This window comes from Eurytemora carolleeae, unplaced genomic scaffold, assembly GCF_000591075.1.
Source record: "Eurytemora carolleeae unplaced genomic scaffold, Eaff_2.0 scaffold748, whole genome shotgun sequence".
Taxonomy (NCBI): domain Eukaryota; kingdom Metazoa; phylum Arthropoda; class Copepoda; order Calanoida; family Temoridae; genus Eurytemora; species Eurytemora carolleeae.
Genome location: NW_019397592.1, coordinates 42,513 through 70,489, shown reverse-complemented (window position 1 = coordinate 70,489; position 27,977 = coordinate 42,513). Strand labels below are relative to the sequence as shown.

The 27,977-nt window shown below is 31.2% G+C and overlaps 1 protein-coding gene across 1 annotated transcript; it reads right to left on the bottom strand.

Annotated features, from left to right (window-relative positions):
• On the bottom strand, window positions 1-27,781 carry LOC111715064 (lysophospholipid acyltransferase 7). Its single transcript, XM_023490310.1, has 19 exons — window positions 27,724-27,781; window positions 27,069-27,150; window positions 26,138-26,192; window positions 25,194-25,408; window positions 24,743-24,890; window positions 20,319-20,363; window positions 17,302-17,365; window positions 16,049-16,088; window positions 15,274-15,339; window positions 14,339-14,382; window positions 12,772-12,874; window positions 9,274-9,370; window positions 7,497-7,572; window positions 6,338-6,434; window positions 5,072-5,142; window positions 4,114-4,154; window positions 2,016-2,074; window positions 1,338-1,409; window positions 1-211 (listed from the first exon to the last, which is right to left on the bottom strand). The coding sequence occupies exons 1-19, from the start codon at window positions 27,779-27,781 to the stop codon at window positions 55-57; spliced, it is 1,590 nt and encodes a 529-aa protein (XP_023346078.1). The 3' UTR covers window positions 1-54.
• Between the last annotated feature and the right edge of the window lie 196 nt (window positions 27,782-27,977).

Here is a 27,977-nt window from a genome sequence, read left to right as displayed (position 1 = left end):
CTTTATAAAAGTATATAAATGTTGGCAACAAAGAAAAAGGACTACCCTAAACAATTATTTATTCTTATTTTCCTCTGGCAGCGGGAGCTGTTCTCTTCCGTCCATTTTTTTCATGATAAAGATGACAATGTGACCAAGGATGTACAGAAAAGGTAGAGACATGTGTCCAATATAGTAGACTCCACTCCAATAGTTCATAGTGCTCTTTACCCTGTAATAATATTAATAATGACTGCAGCCATTACACAATTATTTCCTCCCTGGATCTGCATCCGCAAAAATATGCGGATCCATATATCCGGATCCAAGAGGCAAAATATCAACCAAAACCAAAATTTTTGCTCTCAAAACACAAATCGACATTGTGAACTAATAATATATGTACAAAAATTTCCAAATTTCTGTTCCATAAGTTTCAGCAAAAAATAGCAATAAAAAAATGTTTGAACATTTTTCATTTGTAAAAACAAAATCAGTTAATTTTGAAGAAATGTTCAGAACCTGGATCCGGATCCATTTTCATCCAGAGCGGATCCAGGATCCACATCAAAATGAAATTGATCTTAAAGCACTTGTATAAAATGTATAAAATATAGATTACCCACAAAGGCTGAGACTTCAGAGACAACACTACTGTATTTTTACTATCAGCTTCCTTGTTGCCATGATTCCCTGCAGCTGAAAACTTGTGTTCCTTGCCAAATAGTTTATAAAGCCATTAAATTACTATACTTAAGGCAAAGACTGAATTTAACCTTGATATTGTCATATTTAAGAGTCTCAGATCGTTATCCAGTCTTATCCTTTGTGGGTAACTTATCCTTGTGTTACTATGAACTAATGTAGATTTAAACATTTTCCCTTGCGAAGGTGGAAATGTGCCACTTGAAAATTGTCACTGGGAATTCCTTTGGCAGAGCTGTTGATGTATATTTCAGTGACCCTTTGCTTAAAAAGGGGCATATTCGATTTACATCTCTTTGTCTGATAAAGTAAATTATATATATATTGTTTTTCTATCTTACCAGATCTGACAATTGATTATTTACAATGGTGGTTTTCAAGTAAAGTAAAGTGATTTTTACACTTATTCAGATAGAAAAATGATGTAAACTTACTCATTGGTGTTCAGATTAAGGTTTGAATGATACCACAGTGAATCTGACATGCCACTTTAATAAAAGAAGGGTCACTTGAAAACACTTCAACAGTCCCTTTAAGAAAGTACCTAACACCCCAATTAACTGGAAGAGATGTCAGTAAAAAAAAACTTATTAATTGAGTCCCTAATATATACTTAACAAAAATAAAAAAGAAAGGGAAAAACTAAATTTAACCTGAGCAGAAGAAATCCCATTCCAAGATAATCAAACCAGCGCATTCGCAGGAACCAGGAACACCAGTCAAATCTACTCAGGTTAACAACATTGTCTTAATGAGGGTGTATAAGTGTATAAATTTTGGAAGAGATATACTCTTCCCAGCCATAACCAGTCAACAGAGCCAGGAATACATCCTTTGTTCATTATAGGGGTAAATATTCTAAGGGAATTATACCCCCCCCCCCTTAAATAACAATGCTCACTAGAAAATGGAGGGCATATTTCAGAATGATATAAACTCTTCCCCTCTACAAGGCTAACTTATGTACTCTTTCCTTGTTGCAAGGGTATATTTCCTGAGATTTAAATACCCCCTCCCTCCTACACAACCACACCCACAACCATCAAATGCAACCATATTCATAATTTTTGCTTATTGCAAAGGTTTATTATAACCTACCCTCACAACACAAAAAAAATTACAGTGAGAACCAGAAAACGGTAAAAATATGTTGTCTCTGTTCTCTTCCTCACTTGAACAATGGCACTAAGAATTTTATTATTTGCAATTTTCAGAGCACAAGTATTCCTGTTCCAAATTATGAGTCCTAAGTAAGAATTTTTTAAACACCCTGTATATATAAATGGAAAGGGTTAGTTTTGAAAGTTTAATTCATTCAAAAGTTGTCTTTCCTGTTTTGCATTCTGATACTCAATCTTGGTCTCACTTTTCCAACCCAGACATCCTCAACCTTTAATAATAATTAAATGTAAACTTACTAGAGGGCAGAATATTTGCTTAAAAATCATCGCACGCAACATAAAAAAAAATCAGCCTTAATTTGAGAGCTAAAAAGTACAGTGAGAAATAAACAATCTGCACCTTTGCACACTAGTACTTTCCTAAAAATTGGTTTATTCTGCAATATATTTTTATTTTTGAGAGTTCACATTTAGCAATAAACACTTGCAGTTAACCCATTCTTAACATATTGGAGGGAAATTATGCAAGAATTAAAAAAATTATCCTTGTAGATTTGTATAAAGTAATATGAATGTTGTAGATGAAATGTAAAAATAAGATCTAATAACAAAATTAGTTTATATATAGAATGTCCAATTTCTTTCAGACTAATTTGGATCCGTTTACAACAATTTGAGAATAAATCTACATCCTAGGAATCCTGGATGCTTCACAAAGCAGGGAGTGAAGCAAACTGCTAAATAAAGTTTAAAGGACGGTTATTCGGAATCAAGTCCATAATGGATTAATCGTCCTGTAAACATTTGTTCAATGTCACATGTAGCTTCTAGGGGGCAGATTTATTTTAATTGAGCTGAGAAAGGTTGAGGAAAGTTCCTGTAAGGCCTTTATGGATCCAAATTGATCTAGAAAAAATTGGAAACCATATTTCTGTATCATGGATCTTAAATAAAAAATTGATGCTAAAAATAATAAGTATTAATTAACAACACTAATAATGATAAAAGGTTTATTAAATAAAAAATGATTGCTAAAAATAATAAGTATTCATTAACATCACTAATAATGATAAAAGGTTTTGAACCTTGAATAATAAAAGAAAACAAATTAGCAAAAATAGAAGAAAAACAGAATCTGGTTTTTGACCTAACTATCAAGTAATTTACATATGCACTGCAAAGCAAACTGTTATAACTTTTTGACAAAAACATCAAGATGATTTCCTGAAACCAGTATCCCCCCCCCCCCCCCGGATATTTAAGAGCTCAATTTATGTGATATTAGCATATTTTGTACAGAGCTGACATGAAAAAACCAAGCCCCCCAAAAAAACTATAAAACCCACCTGTTCTAACTTTAAATAATTTATTTTAATTAAATTTAACAATATTTTTAAATATTTATATGATATCAGATAAAAATATTTTGAGATTTCTATATTTCTTGTTCTTTATTTTCTTGTCTGTACATCTGAAAAAAAAGATTTGTTTTTGGATGTTCTTGTAGTATGCCACTTTAAAGGAAAGAACTATTTTTAGAGGATCTTGCTTTTTCTGAAATCAGAATTGCATTGAACTAGCTGAGAAGACCTTGCTTTCTTTTTTGTAACTTTTTCCTTGGGGGCAGGGAGGGGGGGGGAGCAATGGTCTCACCCCCCTTCACAGTGGGGAGGGGGAATGTCTTCCAAGCCCCCATCTCTAATATCAAGAGATTTCCCCTCCAATTTTTCTTGTTCAATTTTCTTTCTTTTCTTGCTTCATGTTTCTTGTTACTACAATTTGAGGCCTCTCCAAATAGTTCTTTTGACATCGAGTTGTGGAGCAGGTAGGAGAGAGATAGGTGGGCTTGTAGGAGGAAGGCTATAAGGAATTGCCCCTTGTTTTCGACTTAACCAGAAATATGTATTCAAGTATTGAAAAAAAGTAGTCTGAAATTCATAGAGCTTGATATAAAAAAAACGCAGTATTCCCCCCTGTGATAGCCCTCATGAAGAAGGGAGGTGATATTATTGTATTTGAAGAGTATTTAATACTTGTATATAATTATAGCCTATTATCACAATATTATCATTTTTCATAACTGTAAAGTTTACCTGTTGCTTAAGTAGTCTTGAGTATGAAATTTAGTAGGTTTCAACTACTTTCGAATTGAAAACCCGAAAAAGGCCGATTCAATTCAATAAAAACCCAATATAACCAAATGGGCTGTTTTTTTAAATAACCTGTTCCCCCCCCNGGGGGGGGGGGGGGGGGGGTATGTCTAAGACACTAGACAAACACAATTACTGATTTTGCTATTTATACTTACCATAAGGAAGAGTGGTACAGATCCCAAAGACAGATAATATCCTATTTCAATATTCATCTTTTTACGATTTCATCTCTTTCATTGTAAGAGAGGTTTTTTTTCGGTAGATCCAAATGAAAAAAGTTACTATTAAGATTGGCAATTAATGTGGGTTAATAAGACACTTTTATGAATAATTAACTAGGTTCAAGGTTTTCAGCTTTTTTCATTTTTGATTTTTGATTATTAATAAAAATTATTTCTCATGAAACATTAGAGATCATATTTCTGTGGGAACATTTACTTTAAATCATAAAATGCAATGAACGGAAAATAAAAAGAATTCATTTAAAAAAGAACTTTTCATTTAAAACAAGCTTTTTCCCCCCCCCCCCCCTCTTAACTTGTCTGAAAACCCAATTAAACAAGAAGTACGAAAAATAACTACAGAAATAGAGAAAAAAAAAGTTTCGAAAATCTATAAAAATACATAAAGTAAATGTTTTCCCATGTTGAGTTTATGACAAGTTTATAACCATCAACAAAATGAGAATGCCACGCACATCTTGTTTTTATAGAAAAATAATAACATATCAATTTCAAAATATTTTCATAATATTATGAACATATATTTACAAATATTTAAATAAACTTAATTGCACTATTTTTGGAAATATTATCACCTAAGGGTTTAGGAAATATTAACCCTGGCTTTATGCAATTTTAACTGAATTGTCAATATGTACTCAACTTTGAAATTGGATGAAAGAATGGATGAAAATATTTATAAATGAATGAAAGACAGAAAATGAATAAATAAACTACAGAATAGTAGGTTAATCAATGAACTTGAATGCATCAACAGGAGTCTGGGTCAGGTTTTTTGGAGTATGACGCTCTTAGTTTAGGACTATCCGATCTAGTACCGCCAGCCAGCAGCCAGAAGGACATTTTTGCAATGGTAAATAATTGAATATCCCTGAGTAAACTCCATGCCAGATACTGGAAACCAGCATAACTGCTGTGGTTCGCAAAGGTTTGTAGGGAAATCTAAAAAATATAAATAAAAAATAAAGATCATTTTCCAATTAAATATTTTTTTTTATATTAAGATATATTAATTAAGATCTAATCTTTCAATTTGTGCCTTTTTGAAAACATAACAAGCATAAGCCTGGTTTGGAACTACTGTCCTCTAAAAATGTGAGAAAATAAATAAACACTTAACATTTTCAAGTTTTACCCAGACAAAATTTGTCCTCCCCCCAAAACAAAAACATCTAAAATTAATAAAGTACAAAAGTTAACTAAAATATTGTCTAAAAGAATAACCATTTCGACTTTAAAATAAGAATTCAAAATTACAGAAACTTTTGCTGTTGATTAAATTATTTTCCTTTTGTCGAGTTTCATTTCTTCTTCATAACTTCTAATTTTAATCACATGAGATATTAATTTTGAAAATGAAAAGCAAAATACGTGAATAATAAAGTTAGATGGGAGGAAGGTGGGGATGAGTGGAGGAATTATATATTGTCATAAAGAAAACGGACAAATATGAATAAATTCAATATGAACATTCCCTGGGGCATCATAAATACAAAAGACACTTACAATATTTACACAAGACTTTATAAAAATAAAATCTTAATAAAAATGAAAAAATCAAAATTTTTTTAAAATGGTGTAATCTTCATATAAAAAATGCCTTCCCTTTAGAATTAAGATGACAATGCAAAAATTAAATTGCAAAAAATATAATTTTTTCACATACATTTGTATAATTTTAACTTGCCCTGTATTCCGAATCAAAATTGGAGGCAAATCGTTTAAGGAGTTCATTAGTTATGATTGGAAGTACAAACAACGCACGGACGACAAAAAGAGATACTACTTAATAATTACAGTTATTATACAATATACATTTGCTTTCATTGGTTTTGTCAATTAAAAAATTAACTATTTAAAACTTTGATCCTTTTTTTGTTAAACAGAATATAAATGAAGTAATGATTAATGATAAAAAATGTAGAATATGCACGCAGTGGTAACAAAAACAAACATAATGATTGTCATCTCCTGTATTTCTTTTCAGTTTCAGCTAAGAATTTTATAATATATAACTGATTTATTCCAACATATTTGAAAATGGTCGTTAAAATTGTTTTTAAAGTCCGTAGATAAACTTTACATCTAAAGTAAAAATGAAGACAACAATCTTCCAGTTATTTATTTACCACCGTACCTTTTATACACTGTTGAAACCAGCCAGTGCTGAACTGTCATATTCCAGGATTTCAACGCTTCTCTCATCGTTGGAACAAAATCAGCTGCCCATTCATCTGGAATTAAAAAATCAGCTGCCAATTCATCTGGAACTAATTAAATCAGCTGATAATTCATCTGGAATTAATTAAATCAGCTGCCAACTCATATGGAACTAATTAAATCAGCTGATAATTCATCTGGAATTAATCAAATCAACCGACTATTTATTATTTGGAATTAATTAAATCTGCTGCCCATTCATCTGGAATTAATTAAATCAGCTCCCCATTTATCTAGAATTAATCAAATCAGCCCCCATTCTTCTGGAAAAAATAAAATAATATTTTTTATTAATTTTCATTATATTAATCAAAAACATTAAATTCAAAAAGGAAAATTTTAGGGGACTATTGACGTATTTCAAGTGGAACACCACTTACAGCTATTTAAGTATTTACTTGGTCGGTTCAGAAGAATATTTGTATCTGTAAGAGTGAGCACTATTGTTGAGTTTGTCTGTGCTCCTCAAATCCGCAAGTCGCTTTTACAGAGAAACCGCGATTTGAAGTGAGAAAAAAAACATTAATACCCCAATAAATTTGTAAGGGTATCATTGTGAAAAGAACATTACAGGGGTAACTTAAGTCTCTTAAAATACTTATGCCCTGTATTTCCTCCTCCCTATATAATTTAAACTGTATTCAAGAATAAAAAGAATCTGATTAGGAAGCTTACTAAACTTTACAGAAGGAAAATTCAACTTTTTACTCTATTTGATTTTTCATTTATACTTTATAACATTTCCCACAATTAACATATAATTTTTAGATTAAAAACAATGTGAAAATCACTGATTAAAGCTCAAACATAAAAGTTTTTTAAACACGATTTCGAAGATTAAATACGATATTTTAATTTTAAAATTGTCATAAATTAAGTGCAACATTCTGTTTACATACGCCATACAAACATGAATATTGAATATCATCCATGATTTACTAGTAATTTAATTTTAAAATTGGACTCTCGGCTATTTTGTTTCTTTGAATCCAATTTGCAAAAAATAAAGTTTTTTACATGAAATTCACCGATGGAAACATAAAAATCCGCGAAGCGCTCATGAAGCCTATATTTACCTATATTGTGCACAGTTTCAAAATTTATTTCAGTTTTCTTGTCAAAGATTTCTAAGGCTTCCTCGTTTCTTGGTCCCTGGAATTGATATCAGAAAGAAAGGTTAAAAAAGGATCCATATGTCATGCAGAAAACCCCACAGGATGAGACTTAAAGGACATCGTAAGAAATGTATTCTAATGAGTCCCTCCAGCTTTACACAGTTATTTCCTTACAAAAAAATTAAATCCCCTTAAAAGACTATTTTCAAGTTAACAATTAAAGTTCAAATTTAAAAGTTTGACTGTGAGCGTAATTTCAAGTGACCTTCCATGTAAGATCTGATAATTCCTGTACGTTTTCCTTCAGTTGAAATGCACAAGTCCCTTTTTTACTGAAACCAGTTAAAAATAATCAGTTTTCAAAAGTATAAACATTCATATCTAAATCAAACTTGATCAGACAAAGCTTTTAAAGAAACCGGATCGGGCATTGCAATCTTTGCATGGAGGGTCACTTGAAATTACGATTGAGTCAATTTAAGGATTTTCAGGTCGTCAATGGATTGGAAACTCCTTCGTAACCTATTTTTTTTATTAAGTTTTGCCGGGATAAATCAATTTTAAATTTCTTTAAAAAGATTATAATATTCAATAAAGATTGGAATATTGTTTTGTTTCATTTCGTGATGATATTCCAAACCATTGCTTAAGATCCGGATCCGTTGGATCCGCAAGATTTTGGCTTCCTGGATCCGGATCCGCAAAAATATGCGGATCCACGGATCCAGATCCAAGAGCTAAAATATCAATCAAAAACTGAAAAAAAAAATTTTTTACTCCTTAACCCCAAATCTGAACTTTTGAAAAAAGAGAGATTATAAAAATTTCCCCATTTCTGAATGGTTTATCAAGTTTTAGGATAAAAATAAGCGAAAGAAATAAAACAAAAAATTTGAAAATTATTTGTTAAAAAAATTCAGTAAATAACCTGGATCCGGATTCGTATCCATTTTTTTCCAGTGCGGATCCAGGATCCGCATCAAAATTAAATGGAATGGATCCTAAGCACTGTTCCAAACCAATTATTTAGAAATATTTCCTCAGTTACCAAGATGGTTTAAAATTTTTTTTTCATCTAAATTTGAATGCTTTAAATTTAGAAACTGTTTTTGTTGTTGGATGGAATAATGTCCACAATCTACAGATTGAAAACAAAGTAAGAGGGGATTAGCTGTAAGAGGAAAAAGGGGTAAATATATAGATAGAGATGTACATCGTTGGTTTAGTTGGGGTTTAAAACAAAAGTAGTATTAAGGCTTTTAAAGAGAATGTTCTGCGTGATTTAAAATTAAAAGAGGGACATTTATGCTTTTGTAAATATCCCATAGTTAAACATAGTCAGTTTTCTAAATTATAAACATGGTAATATGATTCATATAGACTAGACAAAGTGTTAAAGGGTACCATTGTAAATCGGGCAATGTCATCTTTAAATGGAGGGTCACTTAAAGTTACGGTTTCTTTGGGAATTCCACAAGATTCTGAAATGTTCAGCATATTTCACCATTTAAGATTGCTTCTATTGTAATTTGCAAAATTTATGATTTTAACGAAAACAATTTAGCAAAATGATCAAATTAATCATTTTACTTTTTAGTGTTCACTTTCATGAATTGTGCACAATATACAAAAACAATTTCGAATTTTATAAAAAAAATCAGACTCTTGTTAATTCTTTTAAAAACATGTGAATTGTGAATTTCTAAAAGAGAAACGTTGTCATCTCTAATCCTTATACCTGGCCAGGTCTTGGATTAGAATTGACGGGATAAGCTCCTACTCCAGCACTTATACAAGCACATTCAGATAAACAAAATCCAGCATATATCCTCATCCTAGTATAACAGTATCATTATTAATGATGTAAACAAACAATAGTATCATTATTATTGGTGTATACGGATAGTATCATTATTATTGGTGTATACAGATAGTATCTTTATTATTGGTGTAAACAGATAGTATCATTATTATTGGTGTATACAGAAAGTATCATTATTATTGGTGTATACAGATAGTATCATTATTATTGGTGTATACAGATAATATAATCCTTATTTGTGTATATGGATAGTATCATTATTATTGATGTATACAGATAGTATCATTATTATTGGTGTATACAGATAGTATCATTATTATTGGTGTATACAGATAGTATAATCCTTATTGGTGTATACAGATAGTATCATTATTATTGATGTATACAGATAGTATCCTCATTATTGGTGTATACAATCATTATCATTGGTGTATACAGATAGTATCATTATTATTGGTGTATACAGATAGTATCATTATTATTGGTGTATACAGATAGTATCATTATTATTGGTGTATACAGATGATATAATCCTTATTGGTGTATACAGATAGTATCATTATTATTGGTGTATACAGATAGTATCATTATTATTGGTGTATACAGATAATATCTTTATTATTGGTGTATACAGATAGTATCATCATTTTTGGCTTATTCAGATAATATCATCATTATTGGAGCATTCTATGTCATCAACATGATATTTTTTGCTTGTTTGATTGGATCAATCGGGCCATTTTTTGTATGATCTTCAGGAAAAAGCTCGGTCTGGAAATTTACCTTAAAAACGAAAATGTCAAGCTGTTTAAAAATTGAAAAAAGGATAATCTTAGATTTTTTTTAATATGTCGTTGATCAATTATGTACAAAGGAAAATGATTGCGCCAAATAGAGCTTTCCAAATCAAAAGTATTCGCTAGTTCTATTGTTTAAGCAGTTTATTGGGGAAAACTGGGTTACCAAACTAATCATATATTATATCACTAGCTTTGGAACCCAGCTTGGCCTGGAAAAAGGTCAAACAAGTAAACTTAACATCTTTAAACTCAATTAAGATCATTTTCGTGGGTCTGCCGAATTCTCAAATTGAAAATAGAGACAAAACAGTCGAGGGTTGCAAGAGTTATGATCGGACATCAAACCAGAAAGACAGAGGTTACTACTATTTATATAAAAATACTAGCTTGGAAACCCAGCTTTGCCAGGGAGCTTAACTTAATATAGAAGGATCAAGAGAGCCAAAATGTTGCGGATTCAAAGGATCCGGATCCTAAGCACGGATTATATAGATATGTAGATAACATGAGAGAATCATGAATTGGTAGATATATGAAGGAACAAAAATGGAGAGTAAAGTTTAAATATGTATGATGGGGTAACCTTTCTGGATGGGATTGGATATAAATAATATATTTTTCTGAAAACATTGGAAAAAACATGTTGTTTTAATAATATCTATCTGAATAAAATTTGATTACACGTAAATCTCTGATGAACAAAATATTAAATGTTCGCTTCTTTCAAATATATTTTTCGCTGATACTTCATGGGATCTTAAGTGTAAGTTTGAAAAAAAGAAAAAAAGACTTAAATTAACAACTTTTTCATTCTGTACTTGAGAAAAATTTAACAAAAACATGTCTGAAGATTTTTATAAAAGTTTCTTTTACAAAGTTAAAGCAAAACATATATTATAAAGTAACTTAAGATCTGGTTTATCTTTCACAAAGCTTTTTAGGGTACAGTTGTGAATAGAGCATTACCATTTTTGCATGGAGGGCTGCTTCAATTTACACTAACAGTCCCTTTAAGAGTTTTTATGTAGATGAAAGAGAGGAAATTGTATGATATTCAAAACATCTCGCACTGCAAAAAGTGCATATTGATTTCAGCCGTGCAATTAACATGATGTGCAATCTATCGCATTTTTTGTGAGAAACTGCTCACACTCTTTTGTTCTACGCGTCCTGTGAGCCTAGGGTAACATGATCTTAACTCAGACTATAATCATGTGAGTTATTTCGCACAGGTATGTTTGCAAGGTAGCCCTAACATCCTGTGCGAAATATATTTCTAGTAATTAACACTTTGTGCCTGAGGTTTAACATTCATCACATCCTGTGCGATGGCAGTCACATTGTGTGAGCTGACAGTCACATAAAAAATGCCGAAATCCCGNTAAATGTTTAATAAATGTTTAATAAATGTTTAATAAATGTTTATTAAATGTTTAATTAATGTTTAATAAATGTTTAATATATGTTTAATAAATGTTTAATAAATGTTTAATAAATGTTTAATAAATGTTTAATAAATGTTTAATAAATGTTTAATAAATGTTTAATAAATTTTTAGTATTTTCAAATTAAGTATTAAACTTTTATGAAAAGATTTAATTAAAAAGAAATTAAGTCTTTACAACAAACTCAAATTTTTCTAATCCCATTTGCAGCCTGTTGGTGTAAACCTTAGATATTTTAAACTTAGATTATGGCAATGGTTAGAGACTTATTTTCTAATGTCAAACGTTCATTAAAATATATATATATATCTTTTTTTCCAATTTTGCAAACAACAGTATAAAGGCCGTACTTAAAAAAAAACATTGATAATATCAATAAGTTACTAAACTTTACTAAACGTTTAATAAATGTTTAGTAGTTTTAGATTAAGTATTAAATTTGCATGAATAGATTTAATTAGAGTCTTTGCCACAAACTCAAATTTCCGAATCCCTATCTCTTTGCAACCTGTTGGCGTAAACCTAAGATATTTCAAACTTAGTTTATGATTTATCAGAGGTTTACACCATAAGTTTGCCAAATTAAGTTAGAAACAAAACTCAATTCCTTTACAGAACAGGCCAATATTGAGAGAGAGAGGATTGAAAGATAGCCTTGAATCTTTGATAGTTCTTTAATAGCATAATATGGTTTAACCTCTTTGTATCTTCATAATCATACAAAAAAAATCGATGTTCAAGACTTAATATTTTTTTTCAGGATTATTTAAATTACCAAGCTCATGAACTAATGCCGCATTTTATATCAAGAACATTCTTAATTTTTGTGGGCAGACAGTTGTAAAAAATTATAGTTATGGTCTACAAAAGTGTACAAAATGCCGGGTTATAATTTTAAGAATTTTGTTGAACGGGGGGAAATGAAAAATTGGACTTCATACGACAAGTTTAAAAAATCCTTCCAAATACTTTTGCCCAAAAGACCAATTGTTTGTTTATGCATTATACTATCCGAAGACCGTACTGCCACAGAATTTTCCCCAGTTCAACGAAAAAAACACAAAAAATGTTCCGCTCCGCACAAACATTCTCAACTTCTAAGGGAAAAAAAATGTTTGTTTTTTTTTAACAGAAAATATTCACCCTAAAAAGATGTGAAAAAGGTTGACCTGAAGTTAAAAAATATTGGCATCATGTAAAACAGTTTCCAGAGGAAGGAAGATTCTTGAATCCAAACCTCAGTTTCAACAATATTAAGAGGGAAGAAGTATCCTAAAATAATATAAAGGGACTGTAGACTGTAAGTCACTTTCCATCTGTAGATAGGCATGTCCCTTTCTCAACGGTACGGTCGGAACCCTGCCTTTAAACCTAGAATTAAGTAAACAATGAGGAAGATATTGTGGTTTTCTATATGCACTGTTGTATGCTGGAAATTTACTTCATTGAATATGCAGCAAAAATCCGCAACGCACTTTTACAGAAATATTAAAATTTAAAATTTTTTATTTCCAGTAAGAATAACTAGAATATATTATTCTTATTTGACCTGACAAAGATTTAAAGGGTACCAATGTCAATCAGACAAGCCACTCAATATATGGAGGGAAACATCAAATTACGTCGACAGTCTTTGATCTTGAAACCCCCATTGAAAACATAGATTTTCCCTTATCCAGGGGGGGAGAAGAGCACCAAAATCTCCACACTGCATTTGCAGATGTCTTCCCCACGGCATAGTGCATACGTCCCAGGACAATTTGACAATGCTTTTAGGTCCGTTTATATTTTTTTTTTTTTTACTTTTTACTATATTTAACAGCTGAAAGTGCTCAGTCTGTATATTTCTTTTCTCAAATAGTCTACTGCAACCTTTTTACTCATTTTCTTAATTTATTTAGAGTTTTTATCTTTAATAAGTTTGTATTTCAAGAGTTGTTTTTTTGAAATTCTATTTTAAAGTGATGCAAATCTAATAAATTTCCTCTTTGTTTTACTAAAACCTTTTTACTGCGCATAAAATGTAATTGTTTTTTTGTATAAAGAGAAAATTAAGTTTGTGTACATTTAAGAATACACAGAATCTTTTACATAAATTTCAATGGGAACCAGAGCTTCCAAAACTTTCCCAGGGGGGGGAGTTACCAACTCCTATGCATTACAGCAAAATAAATGTCAGGTCTAAAATATACTTGATTAAGCAGAATGTTATTTTGACATGATTACTATTGATTAGGTAGTGATGTAAATTGAATAATTTTTAGATATTTTTAAAATATGTTTCAAAAGAAATCCTAGGATTTTGCATCAAGTATTGATTTGTCCATTTTTAATTTGTATCCTTCCTTAGAACTTTATCTACGAGTAACATTCAGTGTTAATGTAGTTTATTTTTTCTTATTATCATCCCCCCCTCCCCCCCTCCCTTAGAATATCATTAAAAGTAATAGAAATGAGGAAAATGACTCGATTGTCGAAGTCCATTTTTCTCTTGAATTTGTCAACCGCCTCCGTATCCCCCCCCCCCTTACCATAGTTGTGGAAAATTCTGAATATATAAACCCACGTCTTTTTCTTAGTCGAGAATTCTGACAAAGTTAAAATTAATTTTAAACATTATTTTTCTTAGAAAAAAGGCTTTCATAAATTTCAGGAATATTTAAAAGAAATACCTTTTATTTTTTACAAACTAAATATTTTCGTTTCATAAAGGTTTAGTTGCCAAAAAAATTTTACCTGAGATTAGAAAAGCCCCAATATAAAAGGGAATATTTCGAGCTCTGAAAAATCGAAGTTTTATAAATAAAAATCTCATTTTTTTAAAAATCTTTTTTCGATCTGCGCATTTTCAAACACCATAATTATCAATCTCTTTTCTAAAATAAACCAATTAAAAAAAACTATAATTTGACCACACCATAAAATATGCATATGTGAATAAATCTTTATAATATAATAATACACATGGGAGGAACAGCTATTTTAATAAATACGATTTTGTAATTTCTCAGTTATTACTCTGAAAATGTACTTTTGGCTTTTATAAAGAGATATGGCTTGTCGTAGTCAGTAATTACAAATAGTAAATCATTCACACAATTAATGAAGAAAGAGAAATGACGACGAAAATTCCATCGTTCATCACTATAGGAAATTTTTCAATATAACTTCAGAAAACAAGGAATCTTTAGAAAACGAGGAAAATGAGAAAACTTGATATTTTTATTTTAAAATAATTTCTAAATTAGTTAGTCCTTGAATAGAACATGTTTTAAAAATCTTAATTTACGGTAAATATCTGATTAATTATTCCATAGTTTCTGGTTAGATAGACAGTATGAGTAATGTCAAATGACCCCCTATACAAAGATGGCAAATCTAAATTGACAACAGTACCCTTGAAAGCGTTTTCTGATGATACAACAATAAGATATCAATGTTTACTGTTCTGTAAAATGATTGTTTCTCTATAAAAAAAAAACTTTCTGCTGTAGAAAGAAATAGAAATTAACAGAATATAATACTTTCTAATTTAATCTGATGGTACCATTCTGAATTAAGCATTGTTTCTTTACAAGAAGGGTCACTTGAAAATATGTATATGAATGAAAAATACGCGGAGATCCGAGCAGGGAGTTGGGTATTTGGATTTTATTTAAAACTTAGGTTTCCTTTTATATAATGCTGTATTTATGGCCGCCTCGTTTTCTCCTGTAACAGCGGGATTCCAGCAGTCTCTAAAAATTAAACATTAATTTTTAACAATTCAAGTAATAAAAAATATTGAAGCTTTTCTGTTTTATGGTGGATTTCCAAAATATTTCAAATATAAAATTTTGAATTGGTAAATTTGTATTTGTGGTAAATAAACCTCCTTTAGGGTCATGTGAATTGTGAAGTTCGGGTCGTTTCAGCCGTTTAGGTGGTACAAGCAAACCTAACAAGTCTAAATAAACAGTGGACAACTATGGATGGTTGGTCGTCTTCGTTTCTTTTATTTACTGAATAAATATCCCGAGGGGTTTTGTAATTTGTTGCATATATTTCTAACAATAAACCAATCACTTCTTAAGAAATGCTAAAGAAACTGACCTAGAGGTATCAAGATCTATCCTAGAGTTTTGCAAGATCTATTTATTTTTAAGATCTAATAAGTTTTAGGTCGGGAAAGCCTCAAGCAGCGGTGTAATTTTTTTAAAATTATCACCATACCTAACTTCTGGGGGTAAAATAATAATTTTAAAAAATGGGGTGAGGGGTGGTGATTTTTTAATAAAATATATACCCCTGACCTCAAGTCTGAACACACCTAGGTCAGTTTCCACTAGTTCAGATGAGCCTCAACAATAGCTAAGTCACAAATTACAAAATGTTTAATGAACAGAAAAAAGACGTTTTCTGGTTCTCACTGTTTCCACAATTATTATTGAAATTGTGAAACCTAACCTGTATATTCCTTTCCAAACACTAAACTTCAAGTATGGACCTAAAAGAGGAAAAAATAAAAAAAATGAGATCATTATTTATTTTAAAACTTCAAAGCTTTTTGGTGAATTAAGAATAAATTTGGCACTGCCAACTTGCGGATTTTTTTGTCTGGGTACAGCTTGAACATAGCGCACATTGCACACCGGAATTTTTTATTTTTAGTAAAATACACGCGGGTTTCGATAAGTTTCCTGCACATATCTGCGTACACACAAAGGTTTTAAAGATTCTGTTGTACACCAGTCATTGCTAGATCTTTGCATGGAGGGTCACTTAATAGTATGCGTACAGTTCCGTTTATATGTCTGATTGTAATTATATTCTTGAAGGTTTTTGTCTAACTATCTTATTCAATTTTCATCATGTTTTGATCATGAATACTTAATAGCAAAACTTCGAAAGACTCCAGAAGTTAGTCGTATGTTTGTGCGGAAATTATTTTTTTTTATGGTTTTATTCGCTGAATTAGAGAAAAACAAACATATTTTTGTAGGAGAGTGCAAAACAGGATGAAAAAACTAGCCTTTAGAGGTCTAATTTGTCATTCCCCCCCCCTCCCTCCCCCCGTGGGCTGTAATTTTCAAAATTCTAATTCCTGATCACTACAATAAAAGAAAACACTATTTTCCGGCAACAAGGTGAAAACTTTGATTTGAAAAAATTTACTAATCCAAAAGTCGAAATTTTTCTATTGTTAATATTTTTTGTTGTCCAAAAACGCTCTCGACCAATGAGATCGTGAAATTTATGTCAGCTGTTTTAAGCGGATAAAGAACTTGATCGCTATTTAGTGCATAGTTCAGACTGCGCTTTAAAAATGCTTCGAGCAGAATAACAAGCCCAAAATTTCGGATTAGATAATTTAAAGGGACTGTCGCTGAAACTCCAAGTTACCCTTCATTAAAAGAAGGCCATGTCCGATTAATAAAGGTAACATTTACACAAGCATGTATCTGTTCACTTATAAGAACTATAAAGTCATTTAGAAATTGCTTAATTCTATATTTTTTTCTCCGCTTAAATTCGCGGCGGCTCAATCATATTTTATAAAAAAAAATAAAATTGAAAATTATCAACTTATATAACAATACATGAAAAACCATGTATGTCTCATTCATTGTCAATCAGCCAAAATTTGATCGTTTCGCCGAGATAAGGACCATCGCTCTATCCATGGTGAGCCCCTTTTTGATTTTGAATAAAAGCTGTACCTGTAATTAAACCTGCGTGATTGAGCCCATAATGAAATATTTCAAGAAATCCCGGATTCAACGCCTGAGAAAATATTTAAAGTATAAGACCAATAGGGTGCTACAATGGGACACAAAAAAACTGTGGAAGAAGACGACATTGACAATTGCTCTAATAAATTGATAACTCAAGTCGATAAGTCGTCTTCTTATTCCGCAGTTTTATGAGCCCCACTGTACAGTAAACTATACTAATGAAGGGAGGTTGGCATGTGTTTACATTTTTTATACTAGTCTTGATATTCACAGTCATAATTACTACCGCCATTTACTCAAGCTTGCTTTTAAATTATGATTAAGGCTGAAGTACCCGGCGTTGCCCGTGAAATAAAAATCCATGTTACCCCCCAGGGTAACCATATGTTCCCTCAAAAACTGAAGATCATTTGGTTCAGCGTTTTGCCAGCTATAGCTGACATATATATCTATGTATTTAATGAGCAAAAAGCTTCATTCTAAAGAAGAAGATTGTTTTATTTGTAAAATCTATTTAAGGCGATTTACAGCCTATTTAAAGAGAATATGAGACAGCAAATTGTAAGCATGAAAGACAATATTAAATATGTATTTCAATGGTTTCAATCTAAAAATATCTAAAATTAGTTTATGTTACAGAGAATAGTTACCAAGATTGAAAGATAAATGCATAAATAAGTTAATACGAAACGTACTTTTACTGCACTATCTCTTGGTTTATTTGAGGATGGATACCAATCTCATCTCTGGATATCGGACTCTGGACTCTTGCCCCTAGACACTCGACACTGGACTCTCGCCTCTGGACTCTGGACTTGGTGTAGACTCTTTGGACTACTGTCATCTGGACTCGGGACACTGGACTCGGGACTCTGGACTTTGGACTCTCGACACGGGTCTCTCTGGGATATTTAACCCATCTCCAGTGATAGTTGGCTCCATACTGATTAAACTACTTGAGTACACTACATGGGTACTGGAATAGGGTAAGGTAGTCATACAATTCTAGCTTCTGTATCTTACCTACATCATAACCCGGTACAGGGCACAAAGTGGACACTGGCGAGTATACGCATAATTGTGATTGGCATTTCTTTGGCGGTCTGAGAATTCTCCACCAATAGTTTTAATCAGTGACGTCAGAGAATACGGATCTTCCCCCCGTACCGTATCGACCTTTCATTCGTGCGCGAGCCTCGTTGGGATACCCTATTCCAGTACCCATGGTACACTAAGATAGTAATGTACACAAGAGTACTGTACAGTTAATGTGTCACTATACACATGTACCGGATACAGCTTGTAGGAAAGCTAAAGGGGGGGGGGGCAATCTGTAGATTTAATATTTGTAGGATTAACAAGTTATCTTCAGATTACACCAACCACAGGTTTTACACTCCACGGAAAGAAAAAGATAACGTGGTTAATCTGCAGTTAGAGAGTTACTGTTGAAGCAGTTGTAGGAGTAGCTCATCAAGGCTCCCCTGGTCATCCTGGTGTAGAATCATCCAACACAAGTCTCTCATCAGCATCAAATAATATTGTCACTTGCTTATTTATGCTGTTGTGTTAAAATTTGAAATGTAAAATCTATTTATGGCGATTTACAGCCTATTTAAAGAGAATATGAGACAGCAAATTGTAAGCATGAAAGACAATATTAAATATGTATTTCAATGGTTTCAATTTGCTGTCTCATATTCTCTTTAAATAGGCTTTAAATCGCCTTAAATAGATTTTACATTATAAGTGTTGTTTTCAAGTGTTTCTAGATTTATTTTCAAAAAATATTGTGACAAGAAAAGAGTTTCTACTTTGTTATTGCAAACTATTTTATTTTATTATATACATTACACATAAACAGGGTATCAAAAAACCGCTTTTTCGGTGTAAGTATTATTATAGTTATCATAAAGTAATATCTAATAATAATACGAGGTACTGCAAGAAATATGAGAATCAGGAGACAAGTTGTAAATCAAAACTGATCCCCGACAGCTAATGAATGGTATGATGAAACGAATCTAAAATTAATGGAAGCCCAATAGGCTTTCAAAGATGTGTTTATTTTTATTGTTGTGATCTTTAAAACAGGCGGGATATACAAAGGCATTTAAAAATGTTGCCTTTATTTAATAAATTAAAATCTGGACAAAAACTTAGTTTCATTTGCCATAAATAATTTTGCCAAATTTACAATTGCCATAATACATTTGCCATAAATAACACTTGCCATAAGTAACCGTTGCCATAAGTTACACTTCCCATAATGGTTACACTTGACATAATTAAAATTAAATTTAGTTAGAATTAACAAACATATATATCTTTCAGGTTTAGGTTATAATCTTCTATTAGAAGAGTATTGTACTGTAGGATAATGTTTGCAATCCTTTCATAGTGACTCTTCATCAAGCTCTTTCCCTCAGTATTTTTGCTCATATCCCTCCCTGCAGCGTTGCAGACTAGGATCCGTTAGAAAACTTAAGTTGGGAGTTTTCATGGGAAAATTTCCGGCATTTATATTTTTTTTAATTTGAAAATTATGACAAAAGTAATTATAGCGAGTGTAATTTTGACAAGTGTAACTTATGGCAAGTGTTACTTATGGCAAATGTATTATGGCAAATGTATTAAAGCAAATGTAACTGAGCCCTGCAGACAAATTCTTGAAGGTACAAAATGAAGACAACAGTTTAAAAATGTTTATTATTAAAGTTTATTACTAAAGATAAATGCATTCTGGAAAAATGTCGTATAGATTAAAGACAATTTAAACTCGACATTTAATTCCTATGTATGTAATAAAACCAATTTTCTTTCTTAAAAGTGAAAGGTCAAAATTTACCGAAAACAGTTCGACCTATCGAACTATCTAAACAAGCAACATTTTTCAGGCCATGTTCTGGTTTGAAAACTCGAAGCGAAATGTGGCACAAATAATATAATGCTCCATAAATTCAAGCGAATTCAAGGGTTAATAAAATCCAAAAACTTAATACCTTCTTTTCAGTTAAACTCTCCGCTTTGACATGTGAATCATGAACCTTAAAAAACAAATATTAAAGCTTTTAGTAGTAATTAATTTCAAAGATTATTGCATGTCTGATTCACAACGCTACCTTTAAAACTGTTTATCATCTCCCCTAAAAATTGGGTACTTTCAAATGTGGTTTCGTTGTTTATTGACTGACGCATTTCTGCTAAGGAAACTAAAGAATTTGCTATCAGAAATTAACACTTTTTTCAAGCTTAAACGAAGATATCTTTTTCAATATTAATCATATTAAGGTTTAAAGGGTATATGTTATAAATCGTGCCCAACTTTGAACGGAAGGTAAATTAAAATTACAATTTTTACAAAGACAGTCCCTTTAAAACAAAATTTTATTCTTAGTGACGTTTTTAACGAATATAGTGTTTCTCTAGAATTTTTTCATCTGCTTAATGAGAACTAAATTAGTTCGTTCTTTGAAGAACGAAAAAAGATATTCTTTTCAATACACATTTTTTACTAGTTTCTTTAAAATGTATTCATCCACTTATAGTTATTAGGAATGAAATGGACTCGTTCTTTGAAGAAATTAAAAAAAAACACTTGTTAAGTTTTTCCTTTGTTTTTCGTGGTACTAATGTTCATCCTATCCCATGAATCCTAGGAATGTTAATTTCATTATCAAATTGGGAAATAATAGATAATTTTGATCAATAAGCTGTTAAAAGTACTTAATTCTTAAACTGACCTCTTGTTGAATGATCATATAAAACCTAATGAACCCAAATAAACCATAAACCATACCAATATAACCCAATACTACCCAATATAACCCAATATAACCCCTTATTTTGTTTATGCATTATACAATCCTTCAAACAAGTGACGAAAACATTCGTTTTCAGGATTTTCTCTTTCTAATAACATTCCCATAAAATTTCAGTATAATATACCTAAAATGGCCATTCGAGAGTTTCTTGAAAAAAAAATAATGAAAGAAATAAACAATTTAACCCTGTTAACATTGGTATTTATTGTGTATGTTGTTAATTTCCAAAATATAACTAACGAAAATTACTTACTAATAATTTAAAATTACCATAACCAAAAGTACCAAAAAACATAATTACAATTGCATAAATTTTCAATATTACGAAAAAATGGGATATTTTTAAAACATTTTGAGATGGCGAACTGGCCGCCTATAAGAGTATGGTATAAATACTTTAATACTTTAATCAAAAAACTCTATCTGAGAAAAATGAATGGGTCCAGTGCTCCGTGAACACAGAACCCACACCGGGGTGCTAATCAACCCTATCATTTTTTATCCCGTTCATAAAAAATATAAAAATTTAAAAAATATATGAAATCAGTCTAACTTCAGTAGGATTGATAGTTATTTCGTCCTTAAGATAATGTTCCCTCCAGTTTACAATTTTTTAAAAGAAATTATCGCATTTTTCTAATGCTGAAATGATGTGCTATGGTTTCTTTTCCGGTACTTCGGATAGAAGATAATATCTGTGTGTGTTTGATTTTAGTGAAGACCGCTTTCTAATCTTGTTGAAGCCCTGTTTGTAATAAAATAGTTCAAAAATTTCCCATTTCATTTTCGTTCAGACTTACTTTACAATTCTTCTTGTTTTTCCCTTTAAAATTCGTTCTGTTCCGTTTAAGTTTTTATTATGACATTAGCTGTTTAAGAACTTTAGTTCCTTTCTTAACTTCTTATGTTTACAGTTTGAGGCCCCTCACATATTATCAATTTTTATACCCAGAATTTTAGTTCCTTTTAAAATTTTGATGTTTACATTTTTCTGCCCCTTAAATAAAATTACAGAACTTTAATTCCTTTTTTAAATTTAGCTATTTCTTACACTTACATTATATAATATCTCTTTTTACAGAACTTCCATTCCTTTTTAATTTGCGCTTATCAAAATTTGTTTTAACATGAACCTAACAGGGCATCAACAAACAGTGGTCGACCTTCTAATGACCTATTACGACCTCTAATGACCTAAATGACCTCCAAAAATGAAAATGTTTTAACTATGGCTTTACGCATATCGATTAAAAGCTAGGAACCCCAGGAATACAGTAGCAGCAACGAATTCGGTGTTAACCTTCTAATGACCCCTGACAACCTCTAATGACCTAAAATGACCTCCAAAAGAAAAGTGTCTTAAATATGGCGTTTGCAAATCAATCGAAAGCTAGGAACCCAGGGCATACAGGAGCAGCAACAAATCCAGTGTTTGACCATCTAATGACCTCTAATATCCTAAAATGACCTCCAATCACTGGATTCATTGCAGCTACTGTATTCCATGGGTTCCTAGCTTTCGTTTGATATGCTTGATCAAAAGTACCAAAAATATATTTAACACTTGCATAGATTTTCAATATTACGAAAAAATGGGATATTTTTAAAAACTGGCCGCCTTTAAGAGTCTGGTGTAAACCAATAACCCAATAAAACCCATTAGAATCCTATGAAATCAAAAAAATTTTATTTTTTATTTTTTATTTTAACAATAATCTATAAATAAATAAATGATTTCAGATGAAAATACTTTGACTTTTTTATATTTCTTGTTCTTAATTTTCTTCTTCTTTGTACACCTATCATCATATTTCGGCTAATTCAAAAAAATTGGGACAGCCTAGCAGTTGCCATGCTGCTAGCTTAAAACTAGGTTGAGAGGCTCCTGCTTTCCTATTTTTCTTACCAATGTTTTGGCTCGTGTGTTCTTTTTATCTGAGTCGATCATTGCTGCTTCAGTGAAAAGAGTTTATTGCTTTAATCAGAAATGATAACACACAGTTGATCAGGCTCCTTTCAGCATTATATTTCCTGACGGGGGTATTTTCTACGTTTTGAGGCCAATAAACCCCTATAAAATCAAATGAAACCCAGTCAAATCCAATAAAATCAAATATAACCCAATCAAATCCAATAAAATCAAATAAAACCCAATAAAATCAAATAAAACCCAATAAAATCCAATAAAACCCAATAAAATCAAATAAAACCCAAAAAAATCTAATAAAACCCAATCAAATCAAATAAAACCCAATAAAATCAAATAAAACCCAATAAAATCAAATAAAACCCAATAAAATCAAATAAAACCAAAAAAAATCCAATAAAACCCAATCAAATCCAATGAAACTCAAAAAAATCCAATAAATCCTCCCCGTCTCGGCTTTCAATAAAAAGGTTCTTATCCAACCCTCTTTTCTAGAAATGACAAACAAAATGATCTTTTCAATCTAAATATTTGTTCTAAATCCCAGCACATATCTCTAAGACTAAGATGTAATTAATTTCATTTATTAATTAATATTTTTGCTATCTTGATGAAAGTGTGATAGAAACTTTTCTTTTTTACTTCAGTGCTGTTGCAAATCTAAATTAACGAAGAACTAATGGGAAGATTCATATTTAATGAGAAAAAGAAAGTGTTTATTAAAAGAGATGAAACTAGAGAAATTCTAATGAATAATTAAAAAATATAATTCCGCCTTAGAGCAATAAAACCTAACCCAACTAACAACTTTATATTTATGATACACAATAACCAATACAAAGAATAGAATGGAAATTTTATAAATGTCGTTTTTTATATTCAATTTTAACGGATATTGTATATTTTATGAATCAATGACACTTTATATCAACAATTAAACAATGCAGTTTTTCAGGTTTTTTATTAATCTTTACAATAAATAAATTTATTGGATTCTGGAAAAAACTTCAATCTCCAACACGTAATTTCTTATTATTTTTAAGCAAAATTTGACAGGTTGGGAAAATGCGAACAGGTTATGTTCATATAAACATTTAGAAATTGTTTGTTGAATATGGAACAAATTCTTCCATCTTATTTTAATATACATGTATTTTCTAAGTGATCAAAATAAGTCCTCTTAACTCTAACAATCGTAATGTTTTTTCAAAGATTGTCACCAAAATTCTGAATTAGTCAATTTTTGGGCCGAGCGCTGCGGCCAGAATAAGTACTACAGCCATTATATTACCAATGATAATTATACTTTTTTGGCACCTTCCTGGCTAGACAAGGGGCTGGTTAAAGGGACTGTCAGCGTAATTTCAAGTTACCCTCAATATAAAGCTGGGAATAACATATCGGTGTCCTTTCCCTAGTAGTTATTAGCGAGTCACTTTTGAATCACAATTGAAAATAATCAGTTTTTATAATCATTCATTCATTCATTCATTCATTCATTCATTCATTCATTCATTTGTTTTTTCATCTTTTCATTCTTGATCAAACAAAGCTTTTATGGTTAACGTTCTGGATACGACATGGCCATCTTTCAATGGAGGGTTTTCTTAATTACGTATTAAACAGTCCGTTTTAAAAAAAATAATCCCGTTCTGCTTTGAATTCCATACTTCACCTCAAATGCTAGCCCTATGAGCTTGAGAGTAAGTATCATGATAATAGCACTGGTATGCGCAGGTGGGATAGGTAGACCCAACTCATCGGAAAATCGGTACATGAGCAGGTACATGAAGCTTAACACCAGGCTGTACATGTGACACACTCTAAAAAAGAAACCTGTACAGTTTTTTAGAGAGTATCTGTGTTTCGAAAAATACACAGAAATTTAAGAAGTATAAATTGAATCATAATTTTCATTATTTTAAAGACAATATAAAAGATACATAGAATAGCTAAAAATATCACACAAATTTTCTGTTGCAAAGGTTCTGGCTTTGAACTTAAGTATTTACGGGTTGGGTTGATAAAAAAATATTTTAAAATATATTATTAATATTAAGAGGAAGGGAGCAGTTCATTAAAATTTACACATTTTCTTATAAATTTCTGATCGATTAATACTTTACCTGTGACTAGCAAACTTGATTATAAAAGCGTTGATAAGAATCTCGATAAAAAGATGGATGACATGAAAACCAGATACAAGGGTGGCAAACAGTATTCCAACCAAGGTTGAAGAAAACCTGGAAAAGCGTTGATAAGAATCTCGATAAAAAGATGGATGACATGAAAACCAGATACAAGGGTGGCAAACAGTATTCCAACCAAGGTTGAAGAAAACCTGGAAAAGCGTTGATAAGAATCTCGATAAAAAGATGGATGACATGAAAACCAGATACAAGAGTGGCAAACAGTATTCCAACTCTTCCAACCAAGGTTTAAGAAAACCTGGAAAAAAATAAAAACTACTTTTTGAAAATGCTATGCACTATCATTCATGCTCATGCATGTTATACTCGATTTCTTTATAGTAGATGTTAAAAAATAAACAATAAAAGAAAATTAAGAAAATTTAAAAAATTTGTCAATTATTAGTCTCTATCTGAGACAAAATTTAAAAGATTAAGTATAGCAAGGGATAACATTTTATCTGAAGTTAATCAAGAGAGAATTTCATTTTTTCTATTCTTTTACATGCAATAAAAAGGGACCGTAACCGAAATTTAAGTTAACTGTTATGCCTCATTCACAAGGATACCCTAAAAAGCTTTGTCTGATCAAGTATGAATTAGATATAAATATTTTGTTTTATGAAAATGCAACGGGATCTTCCGCAGTTTTAATCAGGTTAAAGTTTTCAGGGTACCGTTGTAAATCGGGTATTGCGATCTTTTCATGGAGGGTCACTTTTAATTACTCTTACAGTATCTTAAATCTGACAATCGTAACAAAATCAGTTATATTCTACATTTTCACAGTATTTAATTTAAATAAAATAAAAAGATTCTCTTAATCTTTTCAAATTTTATATACTTGTCTTAATTAATCAAAAAAAAGAACATTTTATTACCTTCTCAACTGAAACCCACTTTGTGTTTGAATAGGAATATAACGGATAAGTTTTCCTGAAAATAATGGGAGTCAACCTTCCAATTCAGTTGAAATAAAAAATAAACGATATCTGGGTGCTATTGGGTGTTGGGAGTCAATCTCCCAATTCAGTTGAAATAAAAAATAAACGATATCTGGGTTCTATCGAGTGTTGGGAGTCAACCTTCCAATTCAGTTGAAATAAAAATAAAGCGATATCTGGGTGCTATTGGGTGTTGGGAGTCAATCTCCCAATTCAGTTGAAATAAAAAATAAACGATATCTGGGTTCTATTGAGTGTTGGGAGTCAACCTTCCAATTCAGTTGAAATAAAAATAAAGCGATATCTGGGTGCTATTGAGTGTTGGAAGTCAACCTTCCAATTCAGTTGAAATAAAAAATAAACGATATCTGGGAGCTATTGAGTGTTGGGAGTCAACCTTCCAATTCAGTTGAAATAAAAAATAAACGATATCTGGGAGCTATTGAGTGTTGGAAGTCAACCTTCCAATTCAGTTGAAATCAAAAATAAACGATATCTGGGTGCTATTGAGTGTTGGGAGTCAACCTTCAATTCAGTTGAAATAAAAAATAAACGAAATCTGGCTGCTATTCAGTGTTGGGAGTCAACATCCCAATTCAGTTGAAATAAAAAATAAACGATATCTGGGAGCTATTCAGTGTTGTTAAAGTTAGACATCTCAATAAAAACATTGTAAAACTTTTTACTTTAAAGATGCTTCACAATTATCTGATATGTTCACAATTTTTTTTTAATTATTCCATCAAAATCCCTTTTAATAATCGAATTTTCGCACAATACACAATCTGGGAAAATGAAGACCAGCAAAGATTTTGTGGAGTCTATTAAAAGTCAGAAAACCTTTTGGGATTAAGGAAAGGTCACATACACAAGAGCTTCCGACCCGCAAATAACGTCACAAATTGCAACTTCGCGCTCTACAAACCTTTCTTCTGAAAACCGCACCTTTCCTCTGCATAATTTCGTTATTCTTATTTGCGGTTCGGAAGCTCTACAGGTGTGGGTTGCCATCCTTCCCTAGTGTAGAAATACATATAAAGTTAAGAGTTTAATCTTGGTTAATCTCTAATCATGAAACAGGTCTTTAAAATTCTATTTCAAGTGGCTTTATTCTATATTCATTATCCATTAATCAATAAGGTTTTATTTACCCCTGGAGAGATCACACAATTCTGCTAGTAATCTGTTCAGCCAAATTTCAAGTAAATCTCCTGATGTACTGTACATACTACATTGTACTTGACCCATTCACAACAGGACCATTTAAACCTTTATCTGAGTAACAGTGAGGAAGAAAAACTCGTTTTTCTATTTTAGGTTAGAAATCAATTTGCCCATTTCCTTTCTTACTCTACAGCATAAATCTGCAAGTGATTTTTTTAAACTTTAAAAAAAATTTAATTTTTAGATAGATAACAAGGGTATTTCTTCCAATTATTTATGCATTGACAAACGTTTAAAGGGTAGAGTTGTAAATTAAACTTTAAATTAAATCAACAGTCTTTCTAAATTGTCTTTTGTACCTGCAGCTATACTAGTAACTAGTACTCCAAGATACTGAATATCATCTAGTATCCCCATCTTCAGATTATAAGGCAGGTCAACTTAGAGCAGGTCAGCTAGCGCCTGCTTCACGCAGGGAATATCGGATTCACTAATAAATGTCAATTTAACAGCTTATGGGTCATCACTAAGCACTCAACAGTCCGAGAGTCATAGTTTACGAGGACAGCTGTAGATTCACATCAAATAGAAGATAGATAGATAGAGATCAAAC

Bases quoted from the DNA above. Each gene is read 5' to 3' on its own strand.
- LOC111715064 (XM_023490310.1), bottom strand. From the start codon at position 27,781: ATGGGGATACTAGATGATATTCAGTATCTTGGAGTACTAGTTACTAGT. The intron at 24,891-25,193 runs GTAAAGTATTAA...TTTCTTTTTTAG, and splicing joins ATCAAGTTTGCTAGTCACAG to AGTGTGTCACATGTACAGCC. The intron at 1,410-2,015 runs GAAAGACAACTT...TAACCTGAGTAG, and splicing joins AGTATCAGAATGCAAAACAG to ATTTGACTGGTGTTCCTGGT.